This window comes from Semicossyphus pulcher, unplaced genomic scaffold, assembly GCF_022749685.1.
Source record: "Semicossyphus pulcher isolate SPU_LCO1_2020_fin unplaced genomic scaffold, fSemPul1.0.p SCAF_17, whole genome shotgun sequence".
Taxonomy (NCBI): Eukaryota; Metazoa; Chordata; class Actinopteri; order Labriformes; family Labridae; genus Semicossyphus; species Semicossyphus pulcher.
The window spans coordinates 2,076,314-2,095,228 of record NW_027211681.1 but is presented as its reverse complement, the minus strand read 5'-3'; the positions used below and the strand labels follow the sequence as shown (position 1 = coordinate 2,095,228).

Sequence of the window (18,915 nt, the reverse complement as noted above, 5' to 3'; positions counted from 1 at the left end):
TTGCTACTACTGTGAGCAGGGTTGTGTCCAGTGCTTGCCGTGACAGTGTCCAGTTGTTGAACAGAAAACCTGCAACTCCTGCTCGATTGTCTGCTTAGCGCATCTTGCACTCCCTTCCGCTTTCTTGATCTTTTCCTTGGTAAACCAGGCTGTAGGGCTTCCTCCTCCACACGCTGATAAAGATCTTTTCCAGTTCTGTCCGTGACAGTATCAGAGTCCCTGGCTGCAGACACCAAAGGCGATCTTGACTTCTTTCTCGGCGTCTCTTCTTCTGTATCGCTCGTCCTTGATCGTTTCCTTGAAGGACCAGTCTGTGGTTCTTCTTCAGCAGCTTCAGGACTACCACATGCTTGTTTGACTGGACTTTTCTCAGAATTCTCATCAGTCTTGTCACTGTTAGAACTGTCCGAGTCTCTGTCACTGTCTGAAAACTCATCCCACCATCTGAACCGTTTGCTGTCTTTCTCTTCAATGTCCTGTCTGTCCTCCTCTCTTGACTTCCTCTTCCCAACACTAACACTAGCACTAAAATCAGCACTATGAATGACGAAGTCGAATGAGGGTTTTATATTCTAGAGGGAGGAGACGGACCGAAACTCTGAGTTTCCTGAAGAAAACCTGCTCGCGACCAGGTTAGGTTCATAGAGTCTGTTACTACGGTAACTGACCGAGAGCTTAAGTAGCCTCCCTTTGTGAAACGGAAGACTCAGAGTTTCCCTCATTTCAGGGTTAACAGACTCAGAGTTTTCAATAAACCTGCTTTGTGAAACGGACCCCTGGAGTAGAAATTAAGTTAGCTCAGGTGTGTGTGTGTGTGTGTGTGTGTGTGTGTGTGTGTGTGTGTGTGTGTGTGAGTGAGTAGATGAATGATCATCCCTGTGACCAGCCTGTCCCTCTTTGTGTTAATGCTCCTGAGACTACGAAGCCATACTTCTATGGCACAGAAAATTAAGTGCTATGGCCTTGGATAATAGATTTTGTTGGCCATAACTCTGCAAAGTTGGCAAACTTTTAACAATCTGAGCTCTTGAGCAATTTGTCAGGATTTTGTGTAGAGAGCATGATCATTGTGACAAAAATGTTAGCGTGCCAGCCTCTTTCTGCCACATTGGACAAAATGTGCCAGAAATGGTAATGGTGAATGGACTGTACTTATATAGCGCTTTTCTAGTCTTTGCGACCACTCATAGCTGCTTTTTCACTACATATCACATTCACACATTCACACACTGATGGCAGAGGCTGCTACGTAAAGTGCCCAACTGTCAATCAGATATCACATTCATACCCGTTTGCTATGCCACCGGGAGTAAGTTGGGGTTCAGTGTCTTACCCAAGGACACTTCGTCATGTAGCCTGAGGGAGCTGGGGCGGCCGACTCTACCACTGAGCCAAAGCCGCCAGAAAGACCGCTAAATCCAAACACATGTAGAAAATAGTCCCACTCCATATACCACACTAGTGAAAGAATATCATTTTCCACAGCTCCACATAGATTGCATAAAGTCTGCCTCCATTTGTCAAAGTCCCAGCTCCGCTAGTATTGAGATATACTTATATGACACCAACAAGTAATACTGTGTATAATTCTACAGCACCTGTTACATCATCCAGAACTCCTTTGCTTCTATGTTGGGGAACCTTTATGGTCATCATTAAAAAGTCAAACAAAAACAGTTCATATGCTAATTTGAGGAAACAGGAAAACTATTTGCAGAACACACAGCTTTATTTAGCTAAATCATTATTTCTGAATTCAAACAAACCATTTTTAATCATGTTTTTGTTATTAGTTTTTTGTTTCATTACCATTATTGACAGCGTGAAACCCTTGTGTAGTGTATTTGTTCTCAGGGATACCAGCCAAAGACTTGGACTACTTGTAATTATATATTCATTACTATGAAACGGTGTAGGTGTATAGTATATATGTAACAGGTGTGTAAGATAAAATATTTGTGACTAAGAGGAAAACAAAGTATGATGTATGACTATCTTTGTATTACGGAACTGGCATTCTGGATGTAGTAAGTAAGTATAGTCTTTTCAGTGTCTTCCTTCAGCTGCGGCTGTACTTTGGGGCAGCTGTGGCTCAGTGGAGTCCAAATTGCTCCTGAAGGCAAAGCCATCGGTGTTTTAATGTCCATAGATCCTGATTGGAGATTGGCAAAGTATTCTTTGCCATCAGTGTGAAAGGGTGAATGTGACATGTAGTGTAAAAGTGCTTTGAGTGGTTAAAAGACTAGAAAAGCACGATATAAGTGCAGTCCATTTATGATTTGTCATTTACCATTTACTTCCAATTTAAGATTAATTTGTTCCTCTATTAGTATTTATAGCTGCCTCACAAGGCTCATTTATCTGTTGTGTCTTTTTTGGGATGAAAAACACACACATACACAAACACACAAACAGACACATTCCACTTAGTTTCCAGTTGATACAGGCCAAGAGACAAAGTTATGTTATTTCATTGCAAGTGTATTCAGACTAAATGTTTATCTAATTGAAGAAGCTTTAAATAGCGACATGGTACCAGCAGTAGGCTAAAGTTTTTGTCCATGTCAATGGAAAAATGGGTCAGAATGGCTGGAAACTTTCACTGGAGGTAGACTTAGAAGAGCAACTTTCCAATGGGTTCCCATCACCCTAACATGCACTATATTTGTCAGGGCTCAAATATTTGGAAAAATAGTGGGAGCACAAGACAGGGAGGGGGGCAACGATGAGTGTCCACAACAGATACTGACCCCTCATACTCCCACCCCAACTCTACGAGACTTACGTGCCTATTTATAGGGGAAAATTGCGCTATGGAAAAATATGACAAAGCTGCATTCCATAAATAAGCTGGGAATGGTGGAAAAGAGCACACGGCTTAGTCTCTGAAGGCCTGAGTGGTGGTTCTCAGGCTTGGCTTTGGATCACGGATGAATAGATGGATGGATAGATAGACAGATAGATAGACTTATGGATTGTTTGTTTGGCCCCACTGGAGCTGCCAAGAGTCAGAGTGCTATTAATATGGGCCTTTACAATCTACAGGGCAAAGTTAGCTTATTGAAAGTGTTGCATTCAGTTGAGTAATTACTCAGTAATTTTTACTGTGGTTATCTCTTCTGTAACAATTGGTTAATATAAACTTAAACTGTATCAACCTGTGGCTTGGCTGAGTGTGCTTTCCACACTGGAGTAGCAGAGTTGTAGCCACCGTTGGTGGAGCAGGTTGTGTGTTGCTTGGAAAACAGGAGCCTAGTCTAGTGTACATTTTTTTAACTTAAAGTATTACATGGCAGTAATACTTTAAATTGAATAGGTATGCCCACCACTTTGGTCCAGACTACAAGTTACATGTATTGAACATGGAATTTTAAACGTTGACGTTCCTAAGAGGAGAAATGATAATGTGACCTGCATTCAGCAGGTTCACAAATTTATTTTTGTAATTTCCATGACGTTTAGTACACACATCTGTGTTCCCCACATTATAAATGTGTCATTTATGTCGTCACATTCACATCTAGCTTTCTTATGAGGTCAAGATTTTTCTTTGTCCAACTTTATGACTAAATATTTGCAAACTAGTGTCATTCCTGTCAATCTAAGCTGCACTTTTCATGAAGTGCTAATAAGCATTAGCGTACTAATTAGCAATTAATTAGCATACTTCAAACTAAAGCCCTTTTTACAATGCAATTCCACCACAGCAATGCTGCCGCAAAGCTGCTACAGTGTGAAATGCCCTGGGTTGGCATTTGGACGGTCAAACTAAATTTTTTGCTGCCAGAAGCGACCGTATTTGGGCTGGAGGGTGATGCTGGAGAAGAGCTACATATCACACTACATATCACATTCACCCATTCACTCACTGATGGCAGAGGCTGCTACAGAAAGTGTCAATCAGTACCCGCCACTCATACACCACTGCAAGCAATTTGGGGTTCAGTGTTCAGTGCTCAAGGACACTTCGACATGTAGCCTGAGGGAGCGGGGGATTGAACCTTTGACCTTCCGATTGAAAGACGACCGACTCTACCACTGAGCCACAGCCACAGATAAACTATATAGTAAGCCAGTCAATATCCTAAGCTAACAGACCAGGGATGGTGACAGCAGAAGGCAACAACTGTTTATTAGTGCAATCATATAAAAAAATATCACTCAATTTTTACGCACTGCACAAACTGGACCACAGACTTCTAGGACAGTCTGTTAGTACAAATAACCTCACAACAAACCACTTTTTTTGGTAGTTAAATGGAAAACTCTCTAAAATCCACAGCCAGAGGTCAAGTTCAGTGACTTGAGTTAGCTAGCTCTTGCATTGCAGACAGCTTAAGGCCTTCACTTAAAGCAGCCATGCCCTTACTTATGCAGAACTTTTAGCCTATATATAATTTAAACGGGTTCAACAGAAATTGACCTTTGTCCATTTATCATGTAATCAGGTATAGAGACCATTACTGTTTTTTGTGTACTAGACTGTAAACATGTTTATCTAGAAAGCTTTATATCTGCTCATGTTTGGCTTAAAGCACCACATGGTTTACATGTACTCGCAGAGCCACCTACAAGTGTAGACCCTAAGTCCTCTTTGAGCAAGCCCTGTTTTTAAACTGAAATTGTTTACCAATTGAAATGAAACAAATACAAACATTTACGTACATCAATAATCTATACATAGTAAATAAAGTTATAAAATAAATAGAAATACAAACTCTGACACATTCTGACAAGTATTTTTATAAGTAAAAAAGAAAGCAGCTGAATTAAAAGTTAAAGAAAAAATCCAAATATACTTAACAATAGTAGTTAATTTTTCTCTGCTCCTTTAGAGTTGATCTTTTGCTGTGCATCTCCATCCTTTCAGTGCCTGTTTTTTGTGCTTGCTACTTAACAAATATGTTGTGGTCACTGACATTCTCCTCAGTGAGATTAAGCACTTCCTGGTACTTTAGTCATCTACTGCTTTGTTGTTAAGGGAAACTAAATAATCCTGTGTGTGTGGGTGTGTTGGTACTTGTGTGTGTCAACTTAGCCCAATTACAAATGTAAACTGAAAATGCCATTTACAGGTATAATAACACCATTATAACCATTAACCTCAGAAATGGTTTAGAAATGACACACTGGATCCTTAAGCTTCCTTAATGGATGAAACTGAAAGTGAATTGACCCCTGACCCTGATGTGTGCAGTGTGCCTGTGTGCTGGACTACCCAGCATGCATTCAGCCTCAGCCCAGCTAGACAGCCCCAGATGTCAGGCAGCAGTGGTGGGTTATAGGACCCCAGACGACTGGTCTTCGCAAGGACACGCTCTCCCTGTGGCCCGCTTCCAAGTTCCAGGCCCCAGAGGGTCAGCCTACCTCCAGTCCCCTTTCACAAAACCCACTGCCATAACAGCAGCTAAGGAGCTATGAATAAACAGGCTGGCATTGTCCTGTAATATATGTATGTAAGACAGAAGCTGAACTTCTTTCTGTCGCTTGTGTGGTATTTTGTCTTTGTGGGAATCTGGAAAGTATGCACTCATCTTGTGGGACTGCGAGGCAAAAAGATTTGAAGCCACTGTGCAAAAGACAACTGTGTATGTTTGTTTGTGTGTGTGTGTGTGTGTGTGTGTGTGTGTGTGTGTGTGTGTGATTGTGAAGCACTGAGAGAGACAGAAATAGACTAAAGACAGACTGCAGACATCACCAGAAGTGGAGTTAACATGGGTACTGCAGCCTTAAATTGGCAACTTTATTGGCAATTGAATCTTTATTTACATAAAATAGTACAACCTGAAACCATCTGACTACTACTCAAGAACAGTTCTGAAAAAAGTTCAGCTGACCAACCTGACTTTATTTTGGATTCAGGACATTTTGCAAACACAGGTATTGTGTAAACCATGCAGAACAGCAGATCGACATAGAAACTAGAAGTAATGACTAATATCTTTAATATCTGTTCATTTATTGCACTTCATATCACAATATTGAACAAAGTAATTGCACCTCGTAACGTTTTCTCATATTGTGCAGGCCTAATATTTACAGTATTACAGTACAACAGGGTGTTTGCCTGTTTCCTGTTTTATGTTGTTTAAAATTGGTTGTGTTGTCAGTTCTATGGTTTGTTTATTTGGTTGTGTTGCTGATATTTGGTTGTGTTGTCAAATCTGGTCGTGTTGTCATAATTAGTTGCGTTGTCTGTCTGTATTTGTTTTGCTGTATGTATTTGGTTTCTAGTGTGTATTTGGTTGGGTTGTTGGTTTTTGGTTGTGTTGTCTGCACGTGTTTTGTTGTCGGTATTTGGTTTTGTTTTCTATTTGATTTTTGTTGTTATATTGGTTGTGTTGTATATTTGGCGGTGTCTGTAGTTTGTTGTTTTTTGTATTTGGTTTGTTTTATTTGCATTTGCAATTGTTGTGTGGTCTGTATTTGGATGTATTCTGTATTTATCTGCTTTGTCTTTTTGATTGTGTTGGTTGTGTTGTTGGTATTTGGTTGTGCTGTGTGTTTTTGTATTGTGTATATGGTTGTGTTATTTCTATATGGGTGTGTTGTCTATTGAATAATGTTGTTGGTATCTTTGTGGTGACAGTATTTAGGCCTAGTTGTGTTGTCTATTAGGTTCTGTTGTCAGTGGTTGATTGTGTTTCCTCTTTGGTAGTGTTGTCTATTTAATGTTGTTGGTTGTGTTGTCAGTGCTTGGTTGTGATGTCAGTATGTGATCAGTATTTGGTTGTGTTATCCATATTTGGTAATGCCTTTATTTGGTTGTCGTCTGTAACTGGTTGTGTTGTCTATTAGGTTCTGTTGTCAGTGTTTGGTTCTGTTTTGTCCTTAGTTGTTGTGTCTACATGATTGTGTTGGTTGTGTTGTTGGTATTTGGTTGGGTTGTCAATTTGGTTGTGTTTTCTATTTGATTGTGTTGTTGGTACTCCTTTGTGTTGTCATTATTTGGTTGTGTTGTCTATTTGGTTATCTTGTCAGTATATGGTTCTTTATTCGATCATTGTTGGTATTATTGTTGTCATTATTTGGTGAATTTTCTGTATTTGGTTCTGTTGAATATTTGGTTGTGTCAGCTGTAGTTAATTATGTTGACTTTGGTTGGGTTTTCTTTATTTTGTTGTGTTATTTGTATTTGTTGTGTTGTCGGTAATTGACTGTGTTATCTATAAGACTGTGTTGTTGTTGGCGGTGTTGTCTTGTTTGCTTGCGTTGTCTGTGGTTGTAATTGTTGATACTTTACTATGTTGGTTGTGTTGTGTGTATTTTTGTGTAGTGTATTTGTTCGTGTTGTGCTGTTTGTAATCAGTTGTGGTGTTTCTATTTGGCTGTGTTACATATATGATTGTGTTATTTGTATCTAGTTGTGTTGACAGTATTGGTAGTGTTGTCTATTAGGTTGTGTTGTCAGTGTTTGGTTCTGTTTCCTCTTTGGTTGTGTTGTCTATATTTGCAGCACATTCATGTAATTGTTGATGAAGTGTTGTTTAAGTGATGATAATTGATTATTGGCATTTTCTTACACTGCTGTGAGTTGTCAGGGCCACAGTAATGACTTGTTTCTTCTGTTAATTGGAAGGAAATGGAAGTCTGTAGAGTTTTTCATGATTCCTAGAGGTAGAATCCTATTGACACTTGTCATATCAAGCCTAAGAGCCTACAGCCACGCCAGTGGCTCTGAGAGTCTATACTTAGGCTCATTTCAGCCTCCAACCATTACAATGAAAACATGCTGACGGTGATCAGGTGATATTTACCATCATCACCTTGTATAGTTTATAAGCATGCAAACATAGTGTTTACAGCAGAGGCTGATGTGAATATGTTTATGAATTTCATGAAAATCAATTTGATAGTTGCTGAGACATTTATTTCAACATAAAGTTTCCTAATGTATCACCAAAGTCGTCAGGATTCTTCCTATGTGAACTTAAAATATATGTACAACATTTTGTGCTAATCCACCACATAGGTGTTTTGATGTTAAGGTGCGGCTAGAATACAATCTTGGGATAACCAAAATGAAAAAGTTAAATCCAACCCATTGGGAACATTAATGATCCTCTTTGTAGTAAAGTGTAAAGTGTTCATCCTCTGGTAGCCATGAATATCTTCACCGAACTTATGTTCAACCCATGTAGGAGATGGAAATACATTTCACAGGGAAAGTGATAGACCTACATTTGACCTTACTCTGGCATTAGATGGAAAGTGAGGCGATTACTGAGGGAAATAGGATTCATCCTCTGGGTACCATGACTCTCTGTTCATAAGTTAATGGCTAACCATCATATTGTTGTTGAGACAACTATCTCTGGAAATGTTCTTTCAACTGACCAAGTGAATGACATTGTGATCCCTTGAGCAATGGCACTACAATGGTAAAGTAATACCCCAAAATTTCACAAGTCATTAAATATGTATCCTGTTGATTTCCACAGAAAATATACAGAATTATGCAAAGGGAGCAGTGGGTTCATGTCTCTCTCTTTTTATTCTGTTCCAATGAATTCGTACAATTTCTCTGCTTACATTGTAGCCCACGAGACAGACTCTTGCACAAACATTATTAAACTTTGTATCAACATAATACTCACTGTCATTCAACGTAATAGCTTCCCATTCAGTTTTTCCCTGTGTATCATTATTTTATATTTCATTTTTAAACTAGTGGCCTTTGGTGCCTCTGTTAAAGCTCTTACAACAGGTCATCGTCTCTAATAGTTAACCCAGAGTAACCTCCTTTGTAGGAGGAGGTGATGGAAAGTGCTCTTGATGTGAACAAACATCCTGATGGGATTAGTTTAACTTGTCAAACAAATGACTTGCGCTGTTACAGGTGTGTGCTTACTATCTGTGAGCACATGGCTGCTTGAAGAGCAGAACAGATTGTGTGATGTCCTCCACCTCTTATCAGTTGGCTCACATAAAGGTCGGAGGTCAGGCCTTGTTTTGTGTCGGAAAGGTGAGGTTATGTTGACACACATTCCTGTTGGTTGTTCCTTTTCCTCTGATAAAGTTGAACCTGTCATTCCACTACACATGGGATGGACAGTTTTACACTATATGTCATCAAATACTACAACCCTGCAATAGAAACTAAGAAATAATACAAAGTTAGCTTTTTGTTTGTTAAGTTTTGTTTGAACTTTTAATTGTTGAGGATGTGGTCTGTGGTTTTGTTGGAGTATATTATATTACAGTAAGGGTTCCTATTATTTGGTTCAATCTGTAGAGGATTAAAAGAGTATAGTTTTACATTCATAATATTAATATATAATATTAATTCATTAATTTTTTGAATATTGGTAGCTAGCTTTTCTGCTACTAGCTTTGACAGAACTGTCAACCCATGTCAAAGTAGTTGCTCAGCTGATATCACACTTTGGGAATTTATACATGTAATAGCATATGGGTGTACATAGGGAAGGATCATAATGCCTATATAGCTGGTTAAAATTGTAATGCATAAACATTACATTTTTTATTTCTTAGACTAGTTAGACTAGTTATAGGTAAATGCAAGCGTTTGAAAGCTCAGTAAAAAGCTTGCAGGTCAAGCTAGTTTCAGATTACTTGGTAAAAATGTCTCAACACAGTTCTCTCTTTGGTCATAGATACTTACATGCTATACAATTGATATGGAGCAACAACCAGCCACTGGTTAGCTTAGCTTAGCATAAACATTGTAAACAAGTACCACTTCCCCTAAAGCTCACTTACTATCACGTTAAAGCTTGTTTGCCTTTTTCCTCTCCTCGCCATTGTGGTGCCAGGCAGCCCAGAGAGTCTACATTTGTTACTCTTCCTGGCAATGAAAAAGTTCAACTCATGATCTCCCCCATTAAACCCAAATGTGTCTTTTTTACACTCTATGTCTGTTGGAATAAACTTGAATAAACCATAAATGTACATGAAATAAACAAACCAGATACAACATGTATTCAACACTGAAATTTGCGATATGCTAAGCTAAGCTAACCAGCTGTTCGCTGTAGCATCACACTTATCATTTTAAATGACAAGAAACAAATAAAGGGAAAAGTTGTGATTTTCTACAAAAACATCTTGAAACATGTTAAAGTGAAATATGTCACTTCACTGGCACATGTGTCAGATTGTTTACGCTTAGGCCATTTCAGTTCACACTTTCTAGATTAAAGTGTCTCTGAGATTGATATTCTTTGCCTAGAAACCTAAATTTGGAAGCTTGTTTATGAACCTGACATGAGTGGAGTGGATGCCATTAAAGTGAAGGAAGTGAGCATTGATCTGTTTCACTGCGTGTGCTGTGCCGTGCTGTGCTGGCTACTCCATTTGCCTTTCTCTCTCTGGGCAGTTTAGAGTAATTGCTTGCTCAAGGACTTCTGAGGCCTGATTGCCATAACCCACTGAGGCTCCATTTGTGTTTGTCCTAGTTAAACCCAGCCCTCTGCGACATGCTCAGGATGTCATTGACATCTTATTAGAAATAGGGAGACTCTCTTGTATTGCCGGTATGGTATTTGCAGACTGTAAAAGTGGATATCTGGTGTTTACATTATTAATACCTCTCTATAGGGATCTTACCCTGCTAGCCTATTAAGTGAAACCTGAGTATATTTTTTGAAAGCATCAATTCTGCATCTAATGCTCACAATGTGCTCACACTGAGACTCTCAGGCTGTGTACACTGCACGTCAGCGTGCTGTCATAGCGCTGTGAGGAAGCAGTGAGCTGCATTGCAATAAAACTCCCTGTGATCAGCCCTCAGTCCTTTCACTCTGTGCTCGCCTGCGCCAAAGCGGCCAACATTAGCTGAAACAGCATCTGAGCACTGACTCAGTGAGGTACCTGTGTTCTCCAGAGATACACACACACACACACACACATGCTCACGCACCCATACACTGTGGCGCACGTGCATGCTCATGCGCACACAACGTCCTCCATTATTTACACCCAGGTGTATCTGCATGCAAACGGCCCATTTCGAGACAATCTGATCACACAGCGGAGGTTTCGCCCCGTCTGTTCCTTCACTCGGTGAGAATATCGCCGGGGCGGAATGGAAACTTCATTTTGCAGGGGCTAATATTAGCCTGGGCCTCTGGAAAATTCCTTTTAAATGATCACAAGCTGAGAAAAGGCAAAGAATTTGTTTAGCGTTTTGCTTGACAGTATTCTCTGCATACACGGCAGTTTGTTTCTTTTTATTTTTTTCAGAGGGTTCAGCACACAGGAGGGTCCTGGGAACACAGATGTGGAGGGAGGGGAGGGCTAAGAGGACTTACATGTGTCTGACTGTCAGTCTGCCTGTCTCTCTGGCTGTTTTAGCTTTTGCTGCTATTGTTACCACTTGAACACAGCCATGTCCTTCATCCCCAGCATTAAACTGATCCAGATATCAGTTATTCCTCCAGCTGTGTCTCCTGCTCTGTGTCAGACTGCGGTAATACAGGCTGCAGCCTCAGTGTTATAACAGTCACATCACTATGTGACATGAGTAATTTATTGTTCCATTGTGTATTTTAGTATTTATCTGCGTAACATGTTACATTGATTCAGAAGTCAGAAGCCATGTGTTTCCCAGCCATGTGTTTGTTCTCCTGTGTCCCCCTCACCACCTGACCTATGTTTAACTCTCTTTATCATTATACGACCCTAACTTTATAACCTGTGTTTGTGTTTCTGTGTGTGCATGTATGTTTTGCTAGGAAAATCCCATCTGGCCATAGTTCAGAGGGTGAACAATGAGGGCGAGGGAGACCCTTTCTACGAGGTTCTGGGTATTGTCACCTTGGAGGACGTTATCGAGGAAATCATAAAGTCAGAGATCCTGGACGAGACGGACTTATACAGTAGGTTTCCCTCTTGAAGCTCTGACACCTCTAAGACCTCAAGGCAGATTGTATCAGTAAGAGCACCAGTCTAAAATCCATGAGCTGCTATGTACTGATCAAAACCAAGTGATTGGGCTCTATTGAATAGCTCTGATTCACTGTGGCCATTTAAATCAATGTATTGTTGGTGTTATTCATGCAACATATTTATCTAAAGACATGTTCTGTTAACTTGCTGGGGCTTGCATTTAAGCTCTAGTGCTGCTAAGCCACTAACAAATGTTTTATTGTATCTATGGGTCACATTACATCATGGCATTGTATATTCTGATATAAAAAAGTGACAAAAGGCAACGAGGAGATTTGTCTAATTTTAACTTCATTTCATCAGTTGTTTATTCTGAATGAATGCTCATTTTGTTTGTTCTGCCAACAAAGTACATAATTAAAGCTGCTCTGATCAATATTCTACTATTAACAAAGGATAAAATGACTACATGTAATGTGAATGGTGTTTGTAATTATGATACATCCACAGACAATTATCACAAGACCTCACAGTTCTCTTCAATTAATCATGTGTTATTATTATTACCTTCTCCAGATGCAGCAGGGCAGCTCTCTGATAAACCAGCTGTTCACTTCTTGCTCAGCACCAAACAGCAGACAGACCACGTTAACAACTAGTCGGTACATACTGTTGAGCATTTAGTAAATAAAGCTGGATGTGTAAGAAACTGATTGCTAACACATTAGTCATAACAACAATCAACATGTTGCATCATCAGCTGTCTGTCTATCGTTCCTAGCTGAGCAGGTAGTGTACAGTTGTTTTGTTGCTGAAAACAGATGCCTGCTGCATCTTAACACGTTGCTGGCTGAAGAAGTGAAGTCGTTGGTGACAAAACCAACAATGTGCTTAAAAACAGAAAAGCTGCATGGGGACTGGGATTCCCTACGAATGACCCCTTTCACATTCACATCACACAAAGAGCAATTATTGTATAAAAATCTTGATCATTGTAGCTTTAAAACTACTAACTACTAAACTTAATGTAAAACCACTTTGTGTGACAATGTTTCAATCATGGTTTTGATACTTTACTCCTGCTTGATTCAAACTTTTGATGATTGGTATTTTTGTTTTGTCTCTGTAGATAAACAGCTGCTTTATCATTTTCTTTTACAGATATTCTTTTTTTTTACTCTGCAGCAAAACCTACAGTACAACATAATACTATTTTTTAAAGGACAGTGATAAGAGTTTTTCACACCCAGGGAGGATCAAATCTGTACCGCTTTTATTTGTTTTACTTCCAAACTTCTTACAAGTTAATCTCTATCAAAGTGTAAACCTTTAAACTGGAGCAGATTGTACTCTTACATCTCTGAGGGTGTCAGTTCAGGCCTGCAGACATGGATTACGTGCCAGTCTATTTGTTGCCCTAATACATATGGCTCTAAGTAATGCTAAGAATGTGGTAAGCTAACAGCATAGCCCCCTATAGCTCTCTTTTAGTTCTGAGAAGAACACCACAGCTACATTTCCGGAAAAAGCAATAAGCTTTGGGTAACTCAAGTTTAGTCACCCTATGACCCGGGAGGACTGGCTCAGTGTCTGTGGAGTGGCGTTGATCGACCTTTTCCTGTTGCTGAAAAACTTTAAGTTTGTGTCTTACGCTCAACTTTTCATTTTCCCTTCTCAGCTGACAACAAGACGAAGAAGAAAATCACCCATCGGGAAAGGAAGCAGGATTTCTCGGCCTTCAAGCCTACTGACAATGAAATGAAGGTTAAAATATCACCTCAGCTTCTGCTGGCTACCCTGCGTTTCCTAGCAACAGGCAAGTGGGCTGCGTTGCTGCTTGACTTCCCCCAGTGTGCCCTCAGCCCCTCACTGCGGGGAGAGTATGTGTGTGTGTGTGTGTGTGTGTGTGTGTGTGTGTGTGTGTGTGTGTGTGTGTGTGTGTGTGTGTGTGAGTTTGAGCTGTTTGTGTGTGCATGTGCCCATGCAGGCTTTGAGTTTTGGGCAAGTGGGTGTAGGGAGGAGTGAGTATGTGTGTAGAATGAGTATCTGCTGTTTGTGGGTGTGAGGGAATGAGTTGTGTGAGGACTCACAACAAGCGTGTTGGTGTGTATGTGTGTGTGTGAAGTGGTGGAAGGCCTCTCGGGAGTGCGGCACGGGATGTCTGTGAAACTGCAAAAAAAAAAAGCTTCAGCGTCTATTTGCTTGCGTGTCATGCACTGAGGGTTACTCGTCGGGATCTGAGCTCACAGCTTTAAAAACACCACCCTGTTTGCTTACACGCGTTCCTCAGTGACATCACTTCCAGCATTTTTGGCCTGTGATCGGGGTTCTCACACAAGTCGACATACTTAGTGTAAAATGTGAAATATTTCACCCGCTTTCCCTTGGGAAATGGATTTCTGAACAGGCTGCAGCATATCCGAGCAGCACTACGACAGCAGCAGCAGCAGGGACCATGCCTCATTGCAGATGGATTTGCTTTAGAACTTTGACCTAGCAGCTAAGCGTTGATTAAGTTCCTCTAAAGGCTATTAGGGAGTTTAGTTCCTGGTGGTGGAGCCAGCAGCCAGCTGACACATATCATCGCTGCTGAGTTGAAGGAGCTGATTGGCCCATGAGGTGGTTTAGGCAGGCCTGTCACAATCTGGAAACAGTGTTAAAAAGTTGTGAATAAGTTTTGGTCAGGATTGTGTGTTAGCACTCTCTCAGACAGACGCAATGACAGCTTAAACTGAAGCTGCAACAAAATATTTTAGTTATTGGTCAGTCTGGATTTTTTCTTTAAGATGTCAGTAAATTTTATCTACAAAAGCCTTAAATTATAAACATTCAAAAAGGTCCTTCAACAATGGATAAGGAGAAATGTGGAGAAACTCAAGAACATTGTCTTATTATTCTTACTCTGTTTACACGTAAGGTATCCAAGTCAGATTCACTAAACTCTCTTAATTGCACAAACTTCTATCTCGGTGAATATAATCAGCATAAAGTAACGAAAGTTGCATTGTCTGTAGTGACCACACACAGTAATTGTAGGATACAGCTGCCAAGAGCATGTTAATAAAGCTCTGACAGACTGAAAGTGAATGGCATCAAGTTAGATACAGTAAAAACAAAGTAGTGACTTAGATGGGAGGCAGCCATGGACATGAGAGTCAGGCAGGAAAATATGGTAAATGGACTGTAATTGTAAGCGCTTCTCTAGTCTTCCAACCACTCAAAGCGCTTTTACACTACATGTCACATTAACCCATTCACGACTGTCAATCAATCATCACATTCACGCACTGATGGCGATGCCACTGGGAGCAATTTGGGGTTTAGTGTCCTGCCCAAGGATACTTTGACGTGTAAACATGTCGACATGTTCGACATGTAGACCCTGTTGCTCGCTTACAAAACACCAACAAAAACAGCTCCTGGCCACCTGAACACCCTCATCCAGGTCTACACTCCCTCCCGCCCACTACGCTCTGCCACTGAAAGGCGCCTGGTACTCCCATCACAACAGGGCCCTAAGTCGCTAACTAGACTCTTCTCCTTTGTAGTTGCCCGGTGGTGGGATGAGTTCGGTCCACAGAGTCCCTTTCACATTTAAGAAGAAGCTAAAGACCCAGCTCTTTCATAAACACCTCTGCACTTAATGATATTGATGCTATTGATGATGATGACATTGAGGATGTTGTTGATGCTGATTAGAATATATATGATGATGATGATTATTTTGACCTTGTTGATGCTGCTGCTGATTATTATTAAAAAAAAAAAAAAAAACGCCCTATACACTGCCTGTCGGCACCAGTGTCCGATCGCACTTGAAGCTGTTTGTTGGCACTTACTGACTTTGTTCCCTCCTGTCTTGATCGTTGCTTGTGTTGTATTAACTCTCAGATGTACGTCGCTTTGGACAAAAGCGTGTGCTAAATGAAATTAAGGGAGCTGGGGGTCGAACCACCAACCTACTGATTGGAAAATGATTGACTCTATCGCTGAGCCACATCACCTACCATATAATGCTGTATGATAGGTGATGTTACTCTGTCGGGTGGTACGTGGGCTATACAACTACTGCCCATAACAAACACGCCACTAAAATCTGAAAAATGTAATAAGGAAAACTTTCATAGGTTCATTCTGTGTTTGATTCTAGTTTATTTATGTAACATATTGAAACTCTGCAATAATTCCCTTAAAAGACTCATGGTTCTTGAGTCAACTAAGTGTGTGTCATAGCTCGTGCGACAGGTCTGGATGTCTGTAAATCCTAAGTATGAGAAAATTGGTGAATGCCTCACATCCTCTTAAATCACTCATACATGCCACTTAAGAATTAATCTCTCAATGAGTGCCTCTCGCATGACGCCCAGTCTGTTGAGATGTTTAGTCTATGAAATGCCGGCATTTAGTGAAAACATTTCAGCCTGAAAAATGTCAATCATTTGATATTTAAAAAAATCGTCGGCTACCACATCAGTGGATTTCTTTAGAACCCTAAATATTGATATTTGTGTCCACCCCAAAATCAAGTATTGTCTAGCCTATAATTATGTTTCGCATTCCTCACAGTCTGCCTCTCTGTCTCTCTGCTTCTTCAGAGGTCGAGCCATTTGCACCGGTGCAAATGTCAGAAAAGATTTTGCTGCGCTTGTTGAAGCATCCCAACGTCATCCAGGAGCTGAAGTACGATGAGAAGAACAAGCGGGCGGTGGAGCACTACCTCTTCCACAGGAACAAACCTGTGGATTATTTCATCCTCATACTGCAGGTCTGTGACATTTTAGACACTGAGATGCTGCTGTTGGTACGACAAGCGGTTGTTTTTCCTTGATCCATCAGTTAGTCACAGTGTTCACCACATTAACACACCATTTCCTTGAACGTCACGCTCAGGGTGGGAAGCTCAAATGCTGTTATTAAAGATAATGTTGCATCGCTGTGTTCCGGGTTGTAAGTTCTTTTAACCATCAATCAAACAATCAATCATTATTTATTTATATAGCACCAAAGCAAAACAAAAGTTATCTAATGACACATGCACATAGAGCAGGTATATTCCATATTCTTTGTAATATCAACATACTCAACATTAATCCAGCATGAGCGAGCACTTGGCAAATGTGTCAAGGAAAAACTTCCATTTAAATTCAAGCAAAACTCAACTCATTGGTGAACAGCCATCCACTGTGGTGGCTGGGCCGAGAAAGAATCAGAATCGGAAATACTTTATTTATCCACGGGGGGAAATTCTGGCATTACAGTTGCTCTAAAGGGGGGAGCATGAAGAAATATAGGAAATATAAATAAAAGTAAGAAATATGTCAAGCATGTGCAGTATATATACAATAATAAGAAATAAAATATAAAAATGCTGCAAAATGGGCTCTATGGTGATTTAAATATGAATGTCAGAATTAAATATAATTGCCAGATTAAGTACAGCAACAAAACATTGTCAATTAACAGTATAAATAATAACATTTTTACAGCTTATGTACAGCACAATTTATAATTGTTTAGTGTCAGACAAAGTGGGGATAGAGAGAGACAGTGAGATGGATACAGAGAGAGAGACACGGACATGAACAGAAACAACAATAACAACAGATAATAGAGAACCAGAGTAGCATTGCTAATAAAAATGGTAGAAGATTACTACTATTAGCAGTAACAACTCTAGTAATGGTAATGTAAGTATGACTGATATTTATCAATCCAACTGAGCCTGAAAAACAAAAGAACACAAGAAGTCCTGGGAAGATTCAAAGTTAGTAACATGAATAAAAAGGACATGGATGCATACAGATAAAGAAAGAGAGAGAGAGACAGGAGTTTAAGGTATCAACTGCACCGGCAGTCTCAGCCTGGTCTGAGAGAGACCTAACTATGCGCTTCATCAAAAAGAAAAGTTTCAAGCGTACTCTTATAATTAGAGAGGGTGTCTGCCTCCCAGACCTGAATTAGTAGATGATTCCAAAGGAGAGGGGCCTGATAATTGATGAATTGAAACCACAGGCCATATTGCAAGGTGCAACCAGATATCTGATAACCCATTAGCTAAATTAAGACAAAAGCTAATGTAAGCATTCAGTCACTTCTTAGGTAACATTACTATCAAATAGTGTTACACAGTACGATAGGAAATGTGTAGATAAATTCTGTTAGCACACTCCTGTAATTATGTCAGATCTCCTCACGCAGGGTTTCTTTGGTCCATGAAACACGTCCTGGAAACAGCCATGTCTTGAAGCCTCTCTGCCAAAGTGCTTGGAATTTGTGTTTAAATACAGCTTAACAGTAAATGTTAAAACTTGATTACATCCAGTGATTTAAACTTCCAGGCTTAAAAAAATCTGTCCAAGATGTGCTTTGGTATTTCATGATTTTAGTATGCCCTTCCTGTTCTTTTGTGTGTGATTTAATAGTAATGTTAGCTCGGAAGTGGTTGAATGCTTAGGTTAGCTGTTGGCTCATGGTAGCTAAAGGGTTTCCAGATATATTGTTTTATGTTGAATCCTGAATACCCTCCTGTCATTATATATTGTCTTTTAGTGTGTAAGTAATGCAGAAAAATAGTAAGATCATCACAGTCAGATGTCCTTTCTTTATTCAACTTGTTACCTGGAACACATCAGTACAACATTTGAGCTCCCTGATCTGAGTGTGACACCAGAAGAAAATGTCTGTCATGTGAAAATGGTCAAATAGCCAACTAGCTAACAGAGCTGCGCTGCAGGTTTGTTCCCACGAGGGCCATGCATCCTAAAAAGGTATGCATGGTATGATTGACCTGCAAGGCAGTTTGGATTAAAGCAAAGAAACAATACCATAGATAGACAGCTCATTAGTTATACCACCGTCTGGTCTAAGAGGTACAACACGTCACAGTATACTAAATGCGGTCAGAATGAATGTGATGCAGTGCAGTGATGTATGCACATCATTACATTTAAACTAACCACATTTACTACAATGTAATGGTGTTTAATCAGTACAGTACTGTGCTGTATTGCCAGTTTTTATTTTAAAATCTTTATTTCGAGGTACCATAAATGACCCAGAATTAAT

The 18,915-nt window shown here is 40.0% G+C and overlaps 1 protein-coding gene across 5 annotated transcripts in view; it reads left to right on the top strand.

The window, feature by feature from the left end:
* Positions 1 to 18,915, top strand: part of cnnm2b (cyclin and CBS domain divalent metal cation transport mediator 2b) — a 53,227-nt gene that overhangs the window by 23,303 nt on the left and 11,009 nt on the right. For 4 of the 5 annotated variants that reach the window (XM_069665399.1, XM_069665402.1, XM_069665401.1 and 1 more), the window contains 3 exons: positions 11,697 to 11,840; positions 13,529 to 13,666; positions 16,446 to 16,615. In XM_069665399.1, coding sequence (XP_069521500.1) covers positions 11,697 to 11,840; positions 13,529 to 13,666; positions 16,446 to 16,615 — 452 coding nt within the window. Of the gene's footprint in view, positions 1 to 11,696; positions 11,841 to 13,528; positions 13,678 to 16,445; positions 16,616 to 18,915 lie in introns of all 5 variants that reach the window. The other variant, XM_069665400.1, reaches the window with a different exon arrangement.